The sequence below is a fragment of the Ophidiomyces ophidiicola genome (assembly GCF_022830035.1).
Source record: "Ophidiomyces ophidiicola strain CBS 122913 chromosome Unknown scaffold_25, whole genome shotgun sequence".
Classification (NCBI taxonomy): Eukaryota; Fungi; Ascomycota; class Eurotiomycetes; order Onygenales; family Onygenaceae; genus Ophidiomyces; species Ophidiomyces ophidiicola.
The window spans coordinates 7,903-30,807 of record NW_026054665.1 but is presented as its reverse complement, the minus strand read 5'-3'; the positions used below and the strand labels follow the sequence as shown (position 1 = coordinate 30,807).

The 22,905-nt window shown below is 52.6% G+C and overlaps 8 protein-coding genes across 8 annotated transcripts; 1 reads left to right on the top strand and 7 right to left on the bottom strand.

Annotated features, from left to right (window-relative positions):
- Window positions 1–148: 148 nt before the first annotated feature.
- Window positions 149–1,027, bottom strand: LOZ57_005210 (uncharacterized protein; the record flags this gene model as incomplete). Its single annotated transcript, XM_049254241.1, has 2 exons — window positions 149–593; window positions 663–1,027. 2 exons carry the CDS (start codon window positions 1,025–1,027, stop codon window positions 149–151), a joined length of 810 nt encoding a protein of 269 aa, XP_049106711.1.
- A 1,330-nt stretch (window positions 1,028–2,357) lies between these two features.
- LOZ57_005209 (uncharacterized protein) lies at window positions 2,358–3,870 on the bottom strand (the record flags this gene model as incomplete). Its single annotated transcript, XM_049254240.1, has 8 exons — window positions 2,358–2,551; window positions 2,633–2,945; window positions 3,002–3,147; window positions 3,204–3,404; window positions 3,464–3,479; window positions 3,533–3,601; window positions 3,693–3,762; window positions 3,833–3,870. The coding sequence occupies 8 exons, from the start codon at window positions 3,868–3,870 to the stop codon at window positions 2,358–2,360; spliced, it is 1,047 nt and encodes a 348-aa protein (XP_049106710.1).
- Window positions 3,871–6,307: 2,437 nt separating this feature from the next.
- On the bottom strand, window positions 6,308–9,471 carry HUL4 (putative E3 ubiquitin-protein ligase; the record flags this gene model as incomplete). Its single annotated transcript, XM_049254239.1, has 2 exons — window positions 6,308–9,330; window positions 9,393–9,471. The coding sequence occupies 2 exons, from the start codon at window positions 9,469–9,471 to the stop codon at window positions 6,308–6,310; spliced, it is 3,102 nt and encodes a 1,033-aa protein (XP_049106709.1).
- Window positions 9,472–10,596: 1,125 nt separating this feature from the next.
- Window positions 10,597–11,898, bottom strand: CTU1 (cytosolic thiouridylase subunit Ctu1; the record flags this gene model as incomplete). The annotated part of the gene is made up of 1 exon (XM_049254238.1): window positions 10,597–11,898. One exon carries the CDS (start codon window positions 11,896–11,898, stop codon window positions 10,597–10,599), a length of 1,302 nt encoding a protein of 433 aa, XP_049106708.1.
- A 293-nt stretch (window positions 11,899–12,191) lies between these two features.
- On the bottom strand, window positions 12,192–13,091 carry LOZ57_005206 (uncharacterized protein; the record flags this gene model as incomplete). The annotated part of the gene is made up of 1 exon (XM_049254237.1): window positions 12,192–13,091. One exon carries the CDS (start codon window positions 13,089–13,091, stop codon window positions 12,192–12,194), a length of 900 nt encoding a protein of 299 aa, XP_049106707.1.
- A 544-nt stretch (window positions 13,092–13,635) lies between these two features.
- Window positions 13,636–14,975, bottom strand: ARR3 (arsenicals resistance; the record flags this gene model as incomplete). Its single annotated transcript, XM_049254236.1, has 4 exons — window positions 13,636–14,292; window positions 14,344–14,430; window positions 14,485–14,627; window positions 14,717–14,975. The coding sequence occupies 4 exons, from the start codon at window positions 14,973–14,975 to the stop codon at window positions 13,636–13,638; spliced, it is 1,146 nt and encodes a 381-aa protein (XP_049106706.1).
- Window positions 14,976–19,327: 4,352 nt separating this feature from the next.
- Window positions 19,328–20,524, top strand: PCL1 (PHO85 cyclin-1; the record flags this gene model as incomplete). Its single annotated transcript, XM_049254235.1, has 1 exon — window positions 19,328–20,524. The coding sequence occupies one exon, from the start codon at window positions 19,328–19,330 to the stop codon at window positions 20,522–20,524; it is 1,197 nt and encodes a 398-aa protein (XP_049106705.1).
- A 654-nt stretch (window positions 20,525–21,178) lies between these two features.
- LOZ57_005203 (uncharacterized protein) lies at window positions 21,179–21,523 on the bottom strand (the record flags this gene model as incomplete). Its single annotated transcript, XM_049254234.1, has 1 exon — window positions 21,179–21,523. One exon carries the CDS (start codon window positions 21,521–21,523, stop codon window positions 21,179–21,181), a length of 345 nt encoding a protein of 114 aa, XP_049106704.1.
- Window positions 21,524–22,905: the final 1,382 nt, after the last annotated feature.

The window sequence follows — 22,905 nt, the reverse complement described above, 5'->3', positions numbered from 1 at the left end:
GAACGCAGTCAGGCACTGCGGAGTTGCGATATCGGTCTGGAACCCCCACCACTATCCAACCAGCCTCGACACGAGTCCCGCAAATGGGAGAAAGCATTCGATAATATGGACGCATCCAGAATGGCATGAAGCTTTTTTGTTTTCTTTTTCACGAGGCAAACTTATCATGTTTCCCCTTCACACGTAGATCTAAAATCTCTTCGTGGTAATGGCCTTCTTTTCTCGCTCTCTTCAACCTCTTGACTTCATGATCCTCCAACCTTCGACCGACGGTGGCTTCCAGCTCTTTCCGGCTGACTTTTTCCAACGCTTTGCTTTCCTTGGACGCCCTCAGTTTCGGTTTGAATTGTGCCTGCATTCGCACGCGAAATGAGGAGTTGAAGGAAGCATTCTCTGCGTCGCCGCGGATTTCCACGGAGTTGGACGAGGTTGTGTTTTCCTTGATGGCGAGGAATGCATCTTTATCACCGCCGCATGTCTGGAAGGAAAATAGTCCGGGTGACTCTACCGAGGAGATGGGAATAAGGGACTCAAGTGCGGATATGGCAGAGGATGTGGCGCTCAAAATACCATATTTATCACAGCTTAAATACCTATCGCGCCACGATTGTTAGTTGCCGCTGTCGCGTATACAAGGAATTGTTCAAAACCAAAGTACTAACCTCCCATGGTGACCTTTGAAATTAAATCCCTCTGAGCCGGCTACCTTTGTTGCAACCCAGACCTGTCTCACATCATGTGGTTCCGCAGTACTCGGGTCTCCTTCTATCATGTTCTCGATCTCGCTCGCAAACACCTTGCCGTTAACGTCACAGGCAATACATGTAGGTGGTGTAGAGGGTAAAACTATGACAACTGGCCCAGAAATGTCTGAGGGAACGTCTGCCGATACCCAATTCTGGTCATCGTGGTCCGCTGACTGGGTGGAGCTGAGGTTTTTAGCTTGAGTGAGGGCACGGTCATCGCCGTCTGCCCGCTTGCGCTTTTTGACCTTTTTATCACCTTTAAATGTAAGAGGCTTGACCATTCTCGTCAACAATTTTTGCCCAAGCAAGTTGCGCAAGTATGGTTGATTTCCTTTCTAGTTGATCAGATAAGAACGTGTTGGAGCTAAGAAGCACGGAACAAACAAGACAAACTTGTTCATCAGGCACGAGCATCGTCATCAAATCGTCCGACTTTCTACCTTGTGGGCAAAGAAAGCTCCAGCTCGAAGAGCTTTTATCGCAACAGATGACTCTTCTTTCTCTGCTTTGGTGTATGGATTAAAGCATAGCTGATGTTCTCTTATTCTCGCTCTCCATTTGTCAACTACTTCAAGTGGTACTCCGTACTCTACTACTCTACTAAGCGCCCAGCCAGGTGAAGCGGGCTCAGACCTTCTTTGCTGCTAGGTAGATCAAGTGCTTACTGTGTTAAAGCAATATTTTTATCACTCTATGAATATATGAAGTGTCACTTTATTTTTGCCCTTACATCCTATTACCTATGGTTTGCCTCATGCCACTCGTACCACTTAGCCGAAGAAATGGATACTATTTGTCGAACTGAAGCATTGCCTGACTTCACTGAACACTTGTCCGCGACTTTATCCCTAGCCTCATATCAATTATGCTAGGGTCTATCATTTATACAGCTTCTCAATGAACTACAGGATATGAAATTTAACATATACTATGGCTTGGCTATAGGCGTATGTACTCCGTACACACTGTGCTATACGCATAGGGCATTGCGTTAGAGTTACAAGTCAATCTACGGAATACAAGAATCTCCACACCACAAGGTTCGCCGTTTTGTTTAACTAGCCGAGACAGTTTATTATTCCACCAAACACGAGACACGCGAGGAGGTCAGAGCGGTCCGCTAGTTCGAGCCGATCGTTCACTTTAAAAAGGCTTCATCTTTACATACGACTTATGCTGTTCCAGAATATTCGAAATTTATACCTAATACTCCATATTTATTCTAGAAGTGGAATGCTCACTGGTGGCTAGAACATCGTTGGCAGGGATCCGGCAGCTGCGGCTGACGTGTACGGAACAGGACGGGGACTTTGCTATTTTACCTTTCGGCCACCAGTATTATTCTCCAGGAGACTTACACTCCGGTTCCTTCCCGCCGTATGCACCTCTAGACTTACTACCTACAGATACTAGGTAAATTCTATAGTAACAGGGACAAAGAAGACTGGCTCACTATACCCTTCAAAAAGTGTGGAAAAATAATCCAATTTCACTATATGACTTCAAAATATACGTTATTCCCTTTATCCAGCAGCGCTAATAAATACGAAATCTATGTAGGTACCAATAAACGCAAAATGTTGAGGAAATGTCGAGGAACATTTTAACTACCTAATCGAAAGTGATGGCAGCCTTGATAGCCGACTTGTTCCTCATCGACTCCAGGCACTCGGCCCATTGCTCGAGCTTGAAGGTCTTGTTAACAATTCCGTTAACGCGCACCTTACCAGAGTCGAGATAATCAATAGCAGCGGGGAATTTATAAGTCTCGCTGAAGCTGCCAAGAATAGTGATCTCGTCACCGACTATAAAATCAAAAGGTTAGCTACCGGTGTTCCAATGCAGGCGCAATATTCGCATTTTGCGGTTTTCTAAGGGGAACGTACAAATTTTGGATGGTGGCCATGTGACTCTATCCTTGCTGGCATACACGCCATAGACAATCAACTTGCCGCCACGGCGAACATAGTTGATAGCATCCTCCAAGATCTTAACGCTACCAGTGGCTTCGACAACGATATCAAAACCATATGGATTGGCGGCTTTAAGAGCTTCGAATTGGGCGCTGGGGTCTTTTCGAGAAAGAGGAATGTATTCATCAGCAGCGTTGAGCGACTTGGCGAGGTCCATTTTCAGGCCCTCGGGGGCAGCAATGACAACTTTGCAGCCACCATTGAGACGGAGCAATTGTGCAAGCACCTATATCCACGGCATCAGTAACTGAATATACCTCCTTCACGAAGTTTTAGACTTACAAGGCCAGTTGGGCCTGCACCAAACATGAGCACAGACGAACCCATCTTAGGGGCAATTTTATCAAGGCCATGGGCAGCGCAGGAAGCGGGCTCAAGAAGAGTAGCATCAACGTCTGAGAGATTCTGAATCTTGAAAACTCGGCCAGCTAAAGACAGTGGCGGTTAAAAAAAAGCGAAAAACAATACAGGAATTACGACTTACCTGGGTAGGCGCAATATTCGGCAAAACCACCGTTCATGGTAACTCCATGGGCCTCAAAGTGCTCGCAAAGCAATTCCTCGCCGCGTCGGCAGTAGAAACACTCTCCGCAGAGCTCGGAGTTATCAGCAACAACTCTGTCGCCAATAGTAAATCCTTTGACCTTTGGCCCCACAGCGGCAACAACACCAACGGTCTCATGCCCTAAGAGGGAAGTCAGTCATGTCGACAGTGCCAATAGCTTGGATAATCCCATAACGCACCTGGGACAAGGGGGAACTTTCACTCGAGTTAGTATTCACTACCATTGACATCTGGGAATAGTGGCTTACCTTGGCAAGGAATTCTCCTTCATGGATGTGCAGATCAGTGCCGCAAACACCACAGGCCTTGACTTTCAGCTATGTGAGGCGTTGCACGTTAGTAAGTTTGCTCACCGCTCCTATAGCCAATCTTTGCCAAAAGTCGATTCAATGCCGAGGAGTATCATACCAACACGTCGTTTTCGCGGAGCTCTGGCAATGGGATGTTGACAATAGAATATTCCTCCGGTTTGGAGTATCTGTTCAAAAAATGGCTCAGTGACCCACCCCATAAATTTCATTCTCAATGATATATTAAGAAATACTAACTGGAGTGCCTTCATGGTCTTTGGGAGTGAGGAAGTCATTTTGATTGCTGTTGCGAGGGGTTTTCGGCGGGATTAAGAATTTAAGGGTTCTGGATACTGATCAGCAAGCTGTCACATATTGCCAAAAACAGTCGTTTTGGGAACGCCAATTGTTTATGGAGTATGACTCACTGCTATGTGTATATTGACCGCTTGCAGCAGTTTGGGTACAGAGGGGAGAAGTATGAAGAGGTGGTTCAAGAAGTAAGAGAAGCTCGACACGCCACGAGGGGGAGAGCTGTGGTATATATACGAAAGCGGCAAATCCCAAACAACCGCTACCGGTGCAGGCGTGACTGGACAATCCTGACAAAAAATCTAAAAATTGGAGATCCTGGCTTGAGCTACTTACGAGTTGTCCACTTTTGTGGAGTGAATTCTAGTTAAGGGCGGCCATCCCCCATAATGGCCAAAAATAATTGTTTCCCCGACCTATGGAACTCCGAGGGCATGGCCGATACGTAAAACAGCGGTTTGGGTCCCAAGGGGCTGGCTTATCGCCAATTATGGAGCCTGGTCCCCTTCAATTCTAGATTTAGCTGGGAAGCTTCCGATCAAGGAGAGCTTATCATTCCGACACCGTTACAAGAGCATCTCGGCGCAGCTTGCCTCCTGGCTTCGAATGACCGTCTCGTCATCATCATTCAGCATTTGCGTATCATAACAAAGCAGCCACAACTCTCCGCACAGATCGGATTAGAGGGAGCTTAGTTACGGGATACCGAATGATGAGTAATGTGGCGGAAACCTGAGAAATCAAACAAAAGAAAAAAATTTCGTTTAATTGCGCGATGGTGATTCTTTCAGGAAAAGGCCGCAATTTGCATTAATAATGGTTGCATAACCGCCTGACGATTTATTAACTATACAGCGAGAACGGCAGCATGGTTGCGCAGAAGAGGATGGGAAACACCGAGCACGTCCGCCCGCCTCTCCCGTATCAATCTGCCCTCGGAACCCACGGGGCGTCTGTCTCAACATCTCTTGGAGGCGTTACCAGGGTGAGCCCGCCGCTTCACCGCTTGGATAGATCCAGCATCCAGGAGCGATTGGTCTCAGCATGCTGTCTTGGTGCGAAGTGGAATGCGAGCGCCGGCCACCAGTTCCATCGACGGCGAGCCCCGCACATAATTCACTAACTACGGAGTAGCATTTAAACACAAATAATACTACAGTGCATCACAGCTCCAAAACAACCGCTTACGGCACGGGGGTGGGCCTAAACAAGCTCTCTGTGTCCAGTTGCTGATTTCAGAGGTTCCTGCGGAGAACAAATATAATACTAGGAGAGACCTCACAACAGCTCTCCTAATTGAATCGCCGGATGAAACTCAGTCGGGATAATCCAGCGAAGAAAAAAAAAACTTTCGTGTTCCTGGCTGGCAGTCTCGTTTGCTTTTTTTTTTTTTTTTTTCGGCACCACATGACCACCGGGGGTGGTTGGGCGCCAGAGAGGAAGGTTAGTTAAGCGTGAATTGGAGAGATCCCAAGAAGTCTAAACTGCAATAGCTTGTTGTGTTGCCGCCTCGTGAGCCCGCTGTTGGCTCAAGACGCCTGGAAGTCCGGGGCAAATTGGCGCGCAAATCAGGGGCGCCAGCCCCCAGGCGGTCTGGATCCCTCGGAGTATGTGGTTAGTCAACTATGGAGCCAGATTGGAGCCCTCAACAAAGCTCCCTCCCCCCCAAGCAACAACGGGCCTACAAATAATACGTGGTCCCTCGCCTACCCGGGAAACACAGCCCCGCGGATCTCATATTGTGGCAATCAGGAGGTCGTCATCATCGATCCAAGACTCCCTTTTTGGTTTTTTGTTTTTCTCTGTTTTTCTCACGATAGTCTCCTTTTTTTTTATTTTTGATTCAGCTGCTTAATAATGATCCTGCCTGCCAGAAAATGTTCATGACCGGTGCAACCCCCGACAGCTCGTTCCAAGGGTTTGAGAAGTTGAACCCATGTCAGAAGTCTGGCTGGTTCGGACTCTCGACGGATCTGGAAACCGTGTCCTTTTGAGGCTCGATGTGAGGATTCTGCTGACCCGTATATCGTGGCGCCTGCCAACCTTTATCCCCATTGGGTATCACGTCTGTGAGGCTGTGAGAGCAATCCGATCATTTATGGTAGTTGCGCAGTCCAGTGATTGACCATCCTGCTGCCAATGCAGGAACGCTTTCATGCACAGTGATGGGTGTTAAAAAGCTATATTACTGCCGCACAATCTCTATGAATGATTTTATTCTTCACTGGAAGAAAAGCCGAAAATTCAATGCCACAAGCTGCATGACTAGAAACAGAACGCTCAAACGCTACTAACCAGAATGCGTTGATGGATTCTCACCCTCATGCCCAAAAACAAACCCCAATCCAATTACTCATAGCAGCAAACCAATATAACATTGCATGCTCAACAAAAGTGGTGAGTCACCAAGAACAGGAACCTTCACTTTAATCCAAACCCTTCACTCTCAACCACTGCCCGCCATAGTTTAGACTCGAACTTTTGTCGCGTCCTATACCGATACAGCGAGAGCATGTTGAAGCACGTTCTCGCTATCGGGAAGCGCTCCGAGTCCTGGCCCAGACACAGGATGCGAATACCCAGACTCGTTTCTCCCATGGCGGGAATGCGGTCGCTGCCGGTAATGAAACCCAAGACCTTTCGCTGGTCGCGAGGTGAGATGCGAGAAAAGAAGTCCCAGAACCACTTGACAACGGGTTCTTTTTCGGGGTTGGCTACCTGCCAGTTGTCGTACTTTGCCACGGCGCGCAATGACGAGATATCCAATGCTTGATCTGAACCTCGAACCAGGAGTTCAATTTCCTCGGGCCTGAACAGATGAAGCGCATTTCCGCCGCAGATGGTGAAAAAGCCACGCTTGAAGGGCTCGAATTGTCGGGAAACGGCCTTGTTGAGTACGTACTTGACATAGAGGTCCACGAATTCCCGCCGATTGGAATTGGTGACCGGTCTTTTTTCGCCCCCAGGACAGAGTGGGACTTCCACTGTCTCTCCATACCTCTCAACCTGGACCACGAAGTCTCGACAAAACGTCTCTTCCACATCGCCATCATATTCAAGAAGCTGCCGTAGGCCCCTTGCGAGTGCCGGGCGGTATTCTGCCAGGTCCTCCAATGTGCATCTGAAAGGCTGGGATGGAATAGACAACGTTGGAACGTCAGCAACTCGAGCTGAGGCGAGGAGCTTCCGGTATGCGAATGGCGGTAGGGCAACATCCAAGATTGTAGAATTGTAGATAGCAAGCCCAAGGACGACGCCCACAAGGAAAAACTGTTCTGACGACTCAAAACAGTGAGGATTAAAATAACAATACTGAGAGTCTTCGTCGTAAAGAAATAAGCCTGCCAGCTGGTGGTTAGCACTCCTGCATCGCACATTGGAATATGGGCTGGACACTTTACCATGTAAAGGATCAAACACCTCCCTGACTAATAATAAAAACCATTCTTTTCGTAGGCCACCAGCATCTACACCTTCTTCCCCAACAAACTCAATGCGCAAGCCCTTTTTGATATCCCCCGCTGATGAGCCAATTACCTCGCTGACCCTGCTGAGACTGTCCTCAACCAAGCACTCCCTTCGTATCTTCAGAACAAGGTACTGACTGCCGCCCCTGCGGCCCAGAATGTTATCAAAGAAAACCTCTCGCGCCTTCGCCTCCATCTGGCGGCGAGCATCGTGTTCCAGAATGCTGATTTTCGCCCAAATGCTGAGAAAGAACGAGTATTGGCAAAAGGTGAACTTCCCGCTCCGCGACTCCCACGTCTCGAAATCGGCAATGAGGTCGGAATAATCAAGGAGCATATTGTAGAAGGTGCTGATTGGAATCATGGCGTGCGTTGCGTTTGGACTCGAGTCGGGCGATAACTGCTGCTCGGGTCTTCGACGCTGAGTCGAGGTATTTGCTTGGAAGAGCAGAGACATCACGCGAGCGGCGGCCTTTAGCTGCCAATCGTCGCTGTAGACAACGGTTGTATGGTCAGTCTTTGGCGGCTTAGACGAAGGATTATCACGCTGCAAGGCGGAGTGTAGCTGGGCCGGCATGACAGTATTAGCACTCGAAAAGGTGGGAACAAGTTCCTCGATGTTCTCCCCTAGCGTTTGCGACTTGCTCGGCCGTCGCTTCTTGCCCCGATTTAACCTATACGTGACGAAGCTCCCAATGAGATCAACCAGCTGCCGGAAGTGCGTCTCAGATAATCTTGAGAACCAGGAGATCAATAGATGGTGGCATTCGCTGGATAGGTTGGAGAGAAGGCCGATGGTCCTTTTCATGACGACAAAACGACGATCACTGGATTCAACTACTTTATTAAAGTTGATTCCGCTGTTTTTTTGTGAAGAGGAGGGTTCGGACGTCGGTGCGGTGGAATTGCCGTTTACCATTGAATCATTGGCACGAGGAGGGACGAGTAGCTTGCGAGGCAGCTTCCAGGAACTGTAGCTACCAGGATATAGTAATGGATTGGCCAGAATGATGAGTAAAAAGCGAGTATCTTCTGGCCGCTCCAGAGGCCGTCTTGGCCGTAGAAGGAGCTTTTCAGTTGCACGGAGCAGGACCATTCTTAGACGAAACTGCGATTCCGAGAACATCTCTTCCAAGAGAGATAAGCTGACAGCTTCCCATTTTGGCAGGGCGTCGGGTTCGGCAGGCTTCATCCGCTGCCAGAGGGCATTCCACGAATCACCCGCGTGGAGTATCAAGTAGTACCACTCAGCAAGTTCGAACCAATTGATATGGGGGCTTTTCGAGCTCACAAAGCCAGTTTGCGAGGTACTTGGTTTTGGATTTTGGTGGCCATTTGTAGACTTGTGCCGCACGGGGCGGTTGCCCGAGCACTCATTGCCATTTTCAGCGATATTAGCGAGGGGAAACGATTTGCCATCCAGCTGCAGCGACGTTGGAGCTTGCGAGCAGTGCACATCAGCCTTTCGAATAGGGGAGCCTTCGCTCGCAGCTCGAGGATGGCGCGAGCCGATGGCGAGGAACGAGTTGTTGAGCATGTCACAGCCATCGAGAGACGTGTAGAGATACTCCTCTAGAGCACGAAAAACACGGCCCTGGGGCCGAGAGCTCTGCCTGGCATCGTCCGTAGCCTGGCCCGGGCGCTGTGGGGCATAGCTGAAGCTCGGCACGGCCGCGGTGCTTGGAAGGGGCTTCCGTTTGATAGCGCCAGGTATGCTCCCCGGCTGGGGTATTGTGCCTTGACGGGCCGTACGAGCAGGATCATCGTCGTTCGTGGGATGATGGTGTGGCTGGGACGCTGCAAGGGGGCGTATGGCACCGTTGGAGGCCGCACGAGGGCCAGAGTAGCTACTCAGATGGCTCTCGGACACTCCTCGCCTGCGGCCCAGTGGCGGACGGGGCTCTAGGACGTCGAGCTGGGCGTGGAGGAAGGAGAGCATGCACGACTCGATGATGCGGCGTGTTTTCTCGACGGAGACTGGGAGTACGTACAGGTCAGCAGCAGCAGCAGCAGCAGCAAGACAGCGGGGTATAACGCACTGCACACGTCAGGGCTGACAGACTCGCAGGCGGGGCCCTGCGGGCGGAGCGACGGGTAGGCGGGGGCCAGGTCGTTCATGGTGGTGCATTTGGCGCAGCGGAAGCCCTTGCGGCCGGCGACGAAGGCGTTGGCATGGCCGCAGGTGCAGCAGCGGCGCACGGCGCGGGAGTCGGCGGGCGGCGGGGGCGGCGGGCGTGAGGACGAAGCGGCGCGGCGACGGCGGGCGGGACTGGCAGAGCGCGCGAGCGGTGGAGCCGCATCGTTGTTGTTGATGTCGTTGTCGTCGTCGGAGCAGGTGGAGGTTGAGCCGCCGTCGGGGAACGGGTCGCGGCTGGCGGACACCGCGCGCTTCGAGCGGAACAGCGCCGGGAACGGGTTGCTGAGCGAGCGCGAGTGCGATCGGCGGGCCATGGGCGGCGGCCGGGCGAGCTCAGCGGCAGCGACAGTGCGGTGATGGTTGTGGTGGTCGTGGGCGTGGTGATGCTGGTGGTGCTGGTGGGCGAGGAGAGCGTCGTCGTCGTCGTTGTCGCAGCCGGCCTCAGACACGGTTTCAGGCGCCGCGCCGGCTCCAGACGCCCTCGAAGCCATCGCCGCCATGCCGTGCCGTGCCCTGCTTTGCGTCGAGCGAGCTGCACCGCCGGCGATCGCCAGCCAGACAGCGTCGTCGCCCGCAGCGCTGCAGCAGCCGCATTCGACGCCACGGAAGCCACAGGCCGCGAGGCCAGGCGACAGCACGGCCTACGCACTGCAGGAGCGGAATACGGAGTACACGGACAGTACGGAGTTTCATGGATGGCTACCTAGGCTGCCTGCTCTCATTCCTCTGCACCCTACTCGTACCATCGAGGTATTCGCCTTCTGCCGCGCGGCTGCTGGAGCTCCAGAAATAGACAATATACGAGCTAACCACCAGCGACGCCAGGATCATCCCGCCGGTACGGAGGAGCTACGTTAACTAAGTAACTAGCTAGTTAACTTCTCCGTATTCCTGCCCGGCTCGCATTCGTACCCGGCGCCGGCCATGCGCGTTTCCTCGCCCGCGGGTCTTCAGGCCAACCCACGTCAGCCGTCCTTCAGCTCAGCTCCAACCATAGAGGTCAGGCAGAGCCAGCCCGCTCGCGCTTTGCCACAGCGCTCGCCGGGCGAGAATCGAAAAAAAAAATCCCTCTCAAGGGATCAGCCACCGCCAGACCCAGACCGTACTCAGCCGCCGGAAATCTGGATGCGTTCCATCTGTCGCATCAGCGTCGAGCTACCCTCCTCTTCCTCCACCCCAACAACGACCGCGTCAACCGACGTGCGCGGCCGATTTTTGTTCAGCCCGTCCAGCAGGGTGCACGCCTTGCAGATCTTCTGGCTCGACAGGTATCCGCATCGCTCGCACTGGCCCATTTTCTGCACTTTGATCGGCTTCTGGCTGCCGCTGCCGTTGCGATGGCTGGGTCGGGCCAGCTGCTGCTGCTTCTTGGCCTTGGAAAGAGCTGGAAGCGTGATTTCTGTCTCGAGAGACTGTGCTGATTCGTTTTCGGCCAGTCGTTTCTCCATCTCGGCCATCTCGTTGCCGCCGCTCCGCCCGTTTTGCGATCCACACCCGCCCGTGGAATAATTCTCGGAGCCGTCTTCGGCGGTCGTCGAAGCGGCCTTCTTAGAGGAGCAAGGACTAGAGCCGCTTATCTCTGGCGGGACGAGGTCAGCCATATCTTCACCACTGCGAACAATGTCAAGGATGGCACTTGGCCGGATTCTTTCCAGGTCTTTGATCAGCGTCCGCGCACTGCCCCGAAATGCTTCCGGTGAGTATATGCACTCCGTGCTGAAGTAGTCCAGCTTTTTGTGGTGTGCGTACAGCACAATTTCCTTCTCATACGCGTACTTCAGCGGTTTACTCCGCTTGATCTCACTGGCCGACGACCCGGTCACAATGCAGGTTCCCCTCGCCAGCCGCGGTAAATCGCCGCGGAGGAGATTCATCATGACCGTTTCAGCGACATCGTCCGCGTTGTGGCCCGTGACGACGTGTTTGATCTCTAGCTTTGCAGCCCCGCGATCCAGCGCCTGTCGGCGAAATACCCCGCAGTAGGTGCAGTTGCCTTTCTTGCCGATTTCTGCCACGACCTGGTCCATCGTCCACCCGTATAGCTCTCCGTAGCTCACAATCTCCAGGGGCATCGCATACTGGACTGCATTCCGCTTGACGGTCTCCAAACTGTCGTCCCGGTATCCCTTGATCCCCTCGTCGATGGATAGCAGGACTAGATCTAACCCGTAGTTGTAACGCTCGTTCAGGGTCTTAAGGACAGATGCAAGCACGGTGCTATCTTTACCGCCGCTGGCGCCGATGGCGACACGCTCGCCGCGGTAAAAGAGCGAGCTCTGTGTAATAGTCTCGTGGATTTCTGTTTCGAAGATGTGGAGGAAGCACGACTTGCAAAGCTTGTGGCGATTCTTGGGCCTGATAATCACCGCCCGCGCCGATGAGCAGTTGAAACAAAGAGTGGGTGGCATCGTGGTTCAGCTGTAGTTACTCCGTACACCCCGCTTGAACCGCTCAGACAAAAATAAAAACGGGCGGCGGAATATTGCCTGGGATTTTGCAAATAGATGCAAACATACCAAACTCCCGCCTGGGAACAAACAAAGCAAATACCATTACCAACCAGCGAGTTTATATTGGTGATCAAGGATCACGAAGCTGGGTTTTTTTGATATTACAATATAGAATTACAACTTGTATATAACTGCAATTCTGTGCCGATATGGGTTATTGGTGTCATTTTATGACATGGACTTATTATAGTTCAAATGCCAATGACCTTGTCAGCATCGAATGTCCTCGCCGACTTTGCACTAGTGTTCCAAATACTCAACATTTTTGATACCGAAGTTTTGGGCTCTTCCGCCTTTTGCACTTCTTTCTTAGGAAAAACGTATCCCTTCTGGTTGCTGACTAGTTTCACTTGCCCGCAAGTAAATTCACTGGAATAGTGCGTATGGCCAAAAACCCAGTACTGCACATCGTCAAGGGGCGATTTCTCGTTCGTCCCAAGAAGCTCAGTCCCAAACGCCGAAGACCAGGGATTCTTCTCATCCGACGGTCTAGATGTGCCCTTAGCCAAAGGCGCGTGATGCGTGACAACAACGATTTTCCGCTTCGAGCCAGCCTCTCCGTTTCTAATCGACAGAATCTCATCCTGTAGCCACTTCACGTCCCGCGCATGCTCCGCCACATGGTCATCCACGCTCCAGTCCACAATACGGCGAAAGTCGTTGATCTTGTGCTGCACAATCTCCTTTGCCTCGGGCGGCACCCGGGAGTGCAGCGTGCAGCCGAGCAGGCTGACGTCTTCCAGGTCGACGCGTTTTTTATCCATGACGGTCAATTGGCCCTGCAGCTCGGGCTCGTCCTGGAGCGCGGCGGCCAGCCGCAAGCCCTCTGGGCGAGAGACACCGAAGAACTCATGGTTTCCGAGCACGAGGTAGACTTGGCGGAACTGCTGGCACTGGGACCGTAGGAAATCGCGAAACGCGTCGTAATCGGCCAGCCGGCCAATGTCGCCGGCTAGAATGAGATATGGTGCCTGTGGGGTTATATGGAAATCGGAGTACTGCGCGCCAACTTCAAGGTGCAGGTCGGACAGGACCTGAAAGTGAAGGCTTTTCCGTGGGCGACATTGCGACAGCAATTGGGAAAAGGACATCCGAAAAGATAACTAACAAGCAAAAAGGTTAAGCAAAAGGAAAGTAGAAGGTCGATAATTAAGTTAGGACAGATGGTCCATGTCCCACGCGTCGAGACGCCAAAATGAGAAAGTTCAAAGGGTGTGTATACAGAGTACGGAGTAGCGTTCTGGCCACCGCGGCCTAGGCAGCAAAGACCGAACTTGTGGAACTCAAGCAGCTTCATCTCTCCGTTTCCATTTTCTTGCTCATTATTCTAAAGGTTGCGGACGCTTCCGGTTTACGAACGTATGAGCACATCGGCCCCATGAATGCAGTACTTAGAATTTCTGCCAGATCTTGAGTTCTTCATCTACATCTCTCTCTGGTATGCTCCGTACAACCAATGCTCATCATTAAGCATAAAAGAGCTGGAAAAAATAGGTAAAGAGACTTTCGATGCATTTCTCCAATATTACTCATTTATTTGCTGCGTGATTCATCGAATATTCTATGAATTCTAATATTTCAATACTTTTTACGTCTTTCCCACCCGTTGGCTAGCTTTTATGACAACAAGTTTATCTATTCCTTCCATCCAACTCTTTTTGCGATCAACTTCACAACATATACCAAACCCAAAAGAACTGGGACTTCTATTAATGGGCCCACGGTGGATGCCAAAGCTTGGTTGCTGTGTGCGCCGAATGTAGCGACAGCTACTGCAATAGCGAGCTCGAAGTTATTGCTTGCCGCTGTGAAGCTCTGCGTCGCGGAAAGCTTATAGCCAAACCCCAGACGGCGCGTGATGGCCAAAGTGCAAAAGAAGACCACCACAAAGTAGACCAACAGTGGAGCCGCAACGCGGACAACAGAAACAATCTGACGCACTACTTGCTTCCCCTGTGAAGCAAATAGTACGATGATTGTGAACAGGAGACCGATGAGGGACCACGGACCGGCCCATTTCAAGAAGACGTTGTCATACCATTTGGGCCCAGCGAGCTTCCGGAGGAGGAACCGTGTAGCGACAGCCGCTGCCAGGGGAATACCTAAAAAGACGGCCACACTTTTGGCGACGACGGAGTAGGAAAGGCTCACTTGATCACGAGAACGACTGATTATCTTGATAAAAAGAACTGCAAGAGGCGCAAAGAGGACGATCTGCAGTAACGAGTTGATGGCGACGAGGATTGCGCAGTAGTCGTTATCGCCTCCAGCAAGACCCGTCCAGATCAATACCTAGCTCTTGTCAGTACAGTTCACAAAAAGAACCTGATATTGGGAACATACCATTGCGATACATCGGGCTAATCCTACCAAGATTAACCCTTCTCTTAGCTCAGGCTCGTCGGGGAGGAAAGCCCATGCTAAGGCTAGCTAAACGGTTTCTGTCAGAAATATATGAAGCTTCACGAGCAAAACGAAGCTTACCATGAGCAGAGGCGCAATGATCCAATTCACAAAAATACTAAAGCCTATCTGGATCCAGATTTCCCGCGTTTTGAAGGCTCGATGTAGTGTCTCGTATTGCACTTTGCATAGAATGGGATACATCATCACCAGGAGGCCAACCGCTACAACCTGTCAGTCAATTGATCTTTGGAGACTTCGCTAAGACTCATGACAAGGTGAGGCATTCAAAAGATGTGCACAATTTACTGACCGATAGGAATAGAAACTCCGACGAAGGTTCCTTTCTGCAATGCCGGGCTGGCGTTCGAGAAGTTCCCCAGGATTATCCCGATGGCCATGGCAAGCAATATCCAAATAGCAAGGAAGCGATCAAGAATGCCCAGTCCTTTAAATATAGATTTTGGTTGGGATCCCTCTTCGGAATTTGCGGCACGTTGTTTCTCAACATCGCTATGCTCAGCTTCTGGGGTGGGTTGGGAGGGGAGTACTTCCGTGTTTTCTAGCGCCATCGTGATCAGAACTGCAAATAATTTTCTTTCTCCTTGAGTGCAGAGGGGTGCCGAGAGGAATATTGCGTTAGCTGCTCTCGGGACAGCTATTTATGCATGGCCCATGATAATACTCACATCCGCCCCAATTTAGTACATACAGGGTGAGATGTCACTGCTCCATGCTGATTGGTTGCCGCTGCCATCCGCTCTACTGACCAATCACAAACAAGCATCCACACAAATGGTACCTGGTAGCACATCCAAACGCCTGTCAATTTGATAGGCCGGGTGACTGTTCTGCCAGTTTTTAGTGATGTTTTGCATGAACTTGAATGGTATTATTCACAATTTGAGGTAATTACAGAGTAGATATGAATGATAAGAGACAGAGCATGGAGCAGTTACATGAAAAGTGTCCACTACTCCGTACTCCGTAGTAGAAAAGGTTAGCCACTAGTGAACAAACTAAACTACTCTGTCTCGGCATTGTCAACATCATTGTTCTGTTTGAGAAATTTTGCTTCTTTTTCCCACCAAACTAATAAGGGTTGCTTTTGAAATTAATTTTGGCACGGCTCCCTGGCTGGATCTTAATGCAGGTGACTATTTTGAAATATTACGGAGTACCTGATGTCCAATACTATCAATCACAAGCATTATCCGACCAGTTGATTCGGTCCCTCTATGTGGTAATTTTCCATTGGAATTATCGAATTTGTTTTCTGGCAACCCCATACTGCAGACACGCACAGGGTCAACTCATTTCCAGATAGGCATAACATTCGCATATTGGCATGATGTTATATTATATGCGGAGTCCTACAAATGTACGGAGTATGTGTGCATAGACGCCTACTCCGGTTCAACCGATGTCCTATATATACCCAAAGACTTAGTTTTTGACAATATTTTACCGGCTATTGGGTCGATGTACTACGATATACTACCTCTATCTCTAGACAATTATTGTTGCTAGTCTCCGACCAGGTCAGGACAGGTTACTCTATGGCCAGCGGCCGCCTATAAAGCAAGCCCCTATCAAGCCGACATGATAGACAACAAAAGATTTTCTGCTTACTATATTTCAATATTTGACGTTTTGGCGTCAGTATAAAAACTACAAAATGCAGCATATCTGTGTTGCTTGCAGCTTACTGGGCTAGGATCAACTCACCTCAGCCATATTTCCATGACCAAACACTTCATTGGAATGGCTATCATATTTTCAATTCCATAAGTACCCTTAAGCCCAAGTCTGCCTCATATTCTTGATAGCAGTGCGCGACTCCGTAATTGAGTTTCGCCTCTGGTATCTACTCATTCTAATATAGCCATCATGTCTTTCGGCTTTAGGGACGAAATGAATGTTAACCTTATATAATATTGTTGGTACTAATCAATCTTACATATATGTACACCCGCAAGCACCGGACAGACGATATAAAGTATCTGGGATCGCAAGCGTGTGTGGTAGTGCAAGGCTCCCTCCCGGTATATGAGTCGACATCGTGCCTTGAGATTCTGATATCGATAGAAGGCATGCACCCGCCCCCACAGGAGGAGAAAATCTGGAGGAACTCATTCTGCAATGCTTGTGCCAGCCTAGCTACCGATGTCGCAGCGGAGGACTGCGACCCGAAATGCCATGCCAGCTTTGATGCTGGGGATGGATTCAGCGCCTCTTTGGTTCTTCTGCAGAGAAAAATCTTGATGTCCTGGTGGCTGCCATGAAGAAGACCTTGGAAGGATAACCTGAGAACCACGGGTTAACCTGGGACATGAGACTCGGATTATCCAGAGGAGGGTTCATCTGGAATGCAAATTTTTCAAAATGGGCGGAGGAAGAATGCCCAAGCGTGTATTCAATTGTAAATCCAGACAATATCCCAGAGCTGGAGAGGCTTGCAGACGCGTGGGCAAAGGGCCGGCGCGGACACTCTATGGCAACGCACTGGATGTACCCATTCAATGACTCGGGGAAGTTCATTGTAAATGGGTTGGCTTGGAAATGAAGTATCTGGTAGTAGAACAATTTTCCAAGCATAGCGACATTGACCATCTGCTGTCTGCATTTGACTGGCAATTTCCGGACGGATACTGGAGAGCAAGACTACCTTTGGACACGATCCCCAAGGTGGACGGTAGGACAAGAGACGAAGTAGACTGGTAGAGGTTCTATCTTGAGTTTGGGTATCTGTGTTGTTCCTTATTCGGTCTCATAAACCGGTGGCGCATTGTGCGCACTCTGCGAAATGCCCCAAGGCATTTTTCCAGCTCCTGGAAGCAAAACATCCCGATTGAGATGTAGTTAGTTCGTTATTTGGCCATCCAGCTATAGATGATGTCCCAGGAATAACCAGTACTCCGTACGAGTATGGGTTTGCTCGATTTCCAGAGATGAAGATAGGCATAGGATCAGTGAGCCACGTACTTGACGCAGACGCCCACCAGCAGAACGTGGTGATATGACTTCGTATTGCCCATCATGTGTAGGCGGCAGGATACCCATCCCGGCGAAGTGGAGGGTATATGGGAGAACATGGCAGGGTCTCACGCCAGCGGGAGGCAGTCATCCGTCAGGTGTAGTTGTACGCATGCACGGCACAGCACGACACTGCACCGGGCCTGACGGCTAAGTACATGAGAATTAATTAACAGCCATATAGCCTCGTACCGGGAGGATAGTTAGCTACATAGCGAACTCCGCGGCGAGCAGTTTCATTAACTCAGCGGAGGATTCCGGAAACACGCCGGCATCGAAATAGCAACGAACTACCACTACTAGCTACATCCTGCGCGCTGCACCTCTCCTGCACGGTGGAGATAGGGATCCTCAATGCGAGGGCTCGCGGTGGTCTGTGTGCGATTGGCCCACGCAGTCACATTGAGCCCTGTCTCGTTAAGCGCCGGGCAAGTCGATGCCGAGGCCGGTGGTGCGACGGCGGGCTGGGGGGGGTTCTCAGCCTTGAAACATCGACTAGTCGGTGGGGATCGAGGAAGAGGAGGAGCTGTCAGAGCTGGCGGTGGCAGTCTGGTGTGCGCAGTCTGACAGCCTGAGGTGTCCAGGCGCCGACGTGAGACCGGAAGCCAGACAGGCGACGTGGCCGTGTCGCAGAGTCTCGCGGCGCCGCATGGCTGATTGGGCGACAGCACCACGCCGATCGGCTGCACGCACGCCCCAGGCATCGCTCGCTATTATTATTATTATTATTATTATTGTGCTCACGGGGAAGCAAGCGAGATCGCAGAAACAATTATTAACTATTCTGCTAGGCTGGCGCCGAAGAAACCAAAATAAACCCCCCACCCCCCTTAAACATCCCCCCCCCCCCCCCCCCCCCCCCCCCCCCCCCCCCCCCCCCCCCCCCCCCCCCCCCCCCCCCCCCCCCCCCCCCCCCCCCCCGCCTGTGCTGGCCCAGCGAATGATCGCCGCCCGCCTGCCCGCCCGGCGCCAAACGGCTCTCGCGCGCAGCAAACCACAGCGCGCCGCCGCCAGCGCTCTGCGTCCGTCTCAAACACGGTGGAGAGCCGGCGAGCTGTCGACGTCCGCGCCGTGGCCTGCTGTTGGCTCGTCTGCTGATGCCCGTCGTGATCCAGCAGCCGCCGACTGATTCCTTGGTGCCGTGCGGCCGGCCAGGATGCCAATTGTTTCGCCCGCCCGCGATGTTTCTGCTGGCCCCTATATCATGGCCGGCCTGACCTCTCAGTCCGCTCCTCACGAGGCCGCACCACATGCTCTTGTCTGCCTGGCCGCCGCTTGTTTTTTTGTTTGAGTAACGAGTTTCCTTCGTCTTCGCTTCGTCGTCTGTTTCTTCGTGCTTCTTCTGTCACCCATCCGCTCTTTTGCTAGCTCTTAAGCTTTTCCCTCCCTGGTGGCGGTATCTGGCATACTTCCCCCCCCCCAACGGTACCTCTTCCTCGTCTGGACCCCCCTGCCCGACTGTGTCGGTCACTTGTTGCTACGTAGGAAAGGTTCGTCGCCGTCGTGCCGGTCACAGCGCCTCAGCATCCGCCGCACGCTGCCCGCCAAACTAACCCGGCTGCAGGGTGCATAGGACCATCCTTCCGCTGCTCACCGTACAATCGGCTTCTCATCACACTCTGCAATCACTCCGCCGGCCGGACCTTTGTTCTGAAAAACCTCTCTTATCCAATAATTTAATACTTCGCGGACACGCATATCCCAACCCTCTGACGCCTGCCGACGCGTCCACCCCGTTGGCTTTTTCTTTTTTTTTACAGTTGAACCGTCTTTATTTATTTCTTGTATCTTCTCCTGCTCTTAGAAAAGTTACGTCGGACTGCTCCGTTTTGCATTTTGGGAGTTCTTGATACCACTTTGTTTATCTTGTTCGACCTTGCCAGCCACCATGTCTGTCGGTATGGCCAAAGCCTACTCCTCCTACGACCGGGAGGCCATGAATGAATTCATCATGACGCCGGTCTCGAGAGAAATGATTTCGTATCTTGCGCAGAAAGCATCGCAGGTCCTCCGTTGCGAAGACGATGTGATGCCCTCGACATACAATAAGGCGCAGCCACTCACCCCACCACACAGCCCTACCCAGGGCACCGCCGCGGCCACTCCTCGCATTCCCTCCGTGGAGGAGTTTATCCGCAACATCGTCAAGCGCTCGCACGTCGAAGTGCCCACCCTGATGACATCACTGGTCTTCCTGGCCCGCTTGCGTGCCAAGCTGCCCCCGATGTCCAAGGGCATGCGCTGCACCCCCCACCGCATCTTCCTGGCCTCTCTGATACTGGCCGCCAAGAACATCAACGACTCCAGCCCCAAGAACAAGTACTGGTCTCGCTACACCGTCGTGAACGGGTACTGCGGCTTCGGCTTCTCCTTGTCCGAGGTGAACCTGATGGAACGCCAGCTGCTCGCCCTGCTCGATTGGGACACGCGTGTGCGCGAGGACGATCTCTTCGAGCACTTTGCACCCTTCCTCGCGCCCATCAAGGAGGCCCTCAAGCTCCAGGACGACATTGCCACCGCCAACGACTATGAATGGAAATTGCAGGTGCAGATGCTGTCCAAGCCCCACCTCCGCAGCGCCTCGCCAGCGTCGTCGCAAGGCCGCCTGCTCTCCGGAGGAGTGTACAGCTCGCCGGAATCGATGCGCAGCCACAGCAGCATGCAGCTGGCGCGCCACAAGCGCCGCCAATCCAGCTATCGCGACGGCCGGTCCATTTCGCCGCCGTCGATCCGCGACGTGCCCGGTCTGTCATACGAAGGCAGCGTGCAGGGCTCCTCGTCGCGCGCGTCCAGTCTTGCCCCCAGCTCGCGCGGGACGCCGGCGAGCTTCCAGACGGCTGCTACTGCTGACATTCTGGTCGACGATGACAAGAACAGCCCGTTGTCGGGCTACGCGAATCTGGCCTCGGCGAAGTCGAAGACCAGCACGAATATCTTTTCAACCCATGACGACCTCCAGCAGCATCTGAAAAAGGCAAAGACCATGGGCACAGGGTCGAGCGGGAACCTGTTCTCGAGATTCTTTGTTTCGGCGGCGAATTCATATGCAGAGAAGCGCGGTGCTCGCGCGGCTACGCGGAGCTGAAGTTCTATGTTATTTTACTTAACGTGTCTCGCATGGCGTTGACTGTTATCAATTTGAATTACTCACTTTGGGCATTTGGTTTCCATTGAATTTGATCATCTTCATTTTGGCATATACCTGGTGTTTTCTCTTTTCCTTTCCTTTTTCTCTTTTTTGTTGGAATGATGTGTATGCACTTTAATATTAGCATTGGAAATGGAAATAATATACCGCACCAAAACTTCAGTTGAATACCAATGCTTTTGTATAAGAAAATAATGCCTGCATTAAGCATTTTGGTCGCCTATTTTTTACACTGGAGAATCTAACACTCCAGTGGAATACATGCAATGCCGGTGAGGGATATACAACAAACGGTTTCTTGTGCATGCAGTTCCCCTAACGGCCCTGACAGGTGTGACACTGCGTGCCATGTGTTGGTATTCTCGATGCTTCTTCTCCGATGAAATGTGGGCCCACGGCGCTCCTCGCGCACATATGTATCACGAGCAGCGCACCCCACATCAGCCTCGACCTCCCAGCCCAAATAACATCGTCCTCACAAGCAGCAACCTCACTCGCACAGCTTCTAGTCGTCCGCTAGATCGAACCAGCCCAGGCGCACTCCGTACGTCGTAGGGGGGCTAGATCCAACAATCCTCCCAAAGCACCGCCTCAGTTGCCCCCCTCCCGAGCCTTCAGCTGCGGCGGCAGATCCATGCCCACCCTCCGCGCCGTCAGCCGCACGCGCTCCTGCTCCTCCATGTTCGTGCCGGGGTTATACCGCTCCAGCAGCGTGGTGTACTGCCGCTGCGCGCGCAGGTACTGGGCGAATTGGTCCGCCTCTTCGATGCGGGCCTGGGCGAGCTTGCCCGTGGCGGACGTGGAGGCATCAGGTGAGGCGAGGTAGGCCCGGATGCGCTTGTGCAGCGGCGAGGGCGAGGAGAGCGGGCGCTGGGGGAATTCGCGCAGGATGGAGCGGTAGATGGCGCGGGTGCGCGAGGCCGTTTGGCCGGGCATAGCGGGCGGGGGAGTGATCGATGGTTTTCTTTTGTATTTTTCCGAGAGAAGAAGAAGAAGAAGAAGAAGAAGAAGTAAACAAATCGGAGCGTGAGAGGGTAATGTTCGGCCTTTTGAACTGAAGAGCTCTCGATTCAACGATGTCGACGAGTTCAGTGAGGGGCCGAAGTTGATTGGCCGAGCCTACCCAACGCCACGCTAGCCAGATAAAGACTAGCGCGGACGGGACGCTCTGACAGCAAAATGTTTTGGCAGGCGAGCGCGTGTCTCACACTGCCAGGCGCCGTTCATCCGCTCGATTGTCCGTGGAGAGAACGGAGTATGGATAATGTCGCTGTGTCAAGTCTGCAGTCGCGAGCCGAGCAAATACCGCTGTCCCGCGTGTGACCTCCAGAGGTGAGCCGCCACACCGTTCCCCTCGCGCTTCACATGATGAAATTCTAGAACCTAGTTCGCTAACGCGTGATTGTGCGGCCGGGACAGTTGTTCGCTCGCCTGCTCGCAGGCACACAAGCCAGACTGCGTGCCGAAGCCTACCACTACCACTACTGCTGCAGAAAGCCTGGTTCGTCCGAACAACAACAACGACGACGACGACGGCGCCGCTGACCCGGCCGTGGACACATGCCTTGTTGGGAGTAGTGGTGGTGTGGCATCTGGCCCGAACGGCGCCGAGGCCCTTCCATCGAAGCCTGTCAACAGCATCAACGGCCGAGCACCCCCCGCGCCGCAGCTACTACTAGAAGCCGACCCGCGGAAACTGCAGGATCTGTTCGTCGAGTTCCCCGATCTACGAGCCCGTCTCCACGAAGTCTACGCGCTCACGCTCGAAGAGGAGTGGGTGGAAAACCGGCCGTCCTATCACCGAAGCCGTGGCCGTGGCCGTGGCGGCGGCGGCGGCGGCGGGCGGGGGAGAGGAGGGAGAAGCAGAGGCCCGTGGACAGCGGAGAAAGGGTTTAATCGAGGCCTGGGGCGCGTTCGGAAGTGGAGGGCGAGCTGCGAGGCCGGCGACGAGCCTCGCGGAGAAGGGTTCCTGAGGTTCGTTGCTTTGGTTCTGGGCGAGGACGGCGCGCCAGACGCCGCCGGTCCGCCAGCGACGCGTCCTACATGAGGCGCTGCGTGGCACGCGCGTGTTGTTTTGGTTTCTTGTCTGGATGGTCCGCGAAGGACGGTCCGGTCTGGTCTAGCTGGTATTATTATCATTATTGGCGCGCGTTTTGGGAGCTGCATGGGCGCTCGGAGGGATTGGAAAATATCTTATGCTTCCTTCTGCTTCGGCGCGAGTCGGCGTTTCAACGCCATGTTGATGTTGCTTTTGATACTGGGCAGACTGGGCACGACACCCTGCCAGCAGCGCATGACGGGCGCTGAGAGTCTGTGCG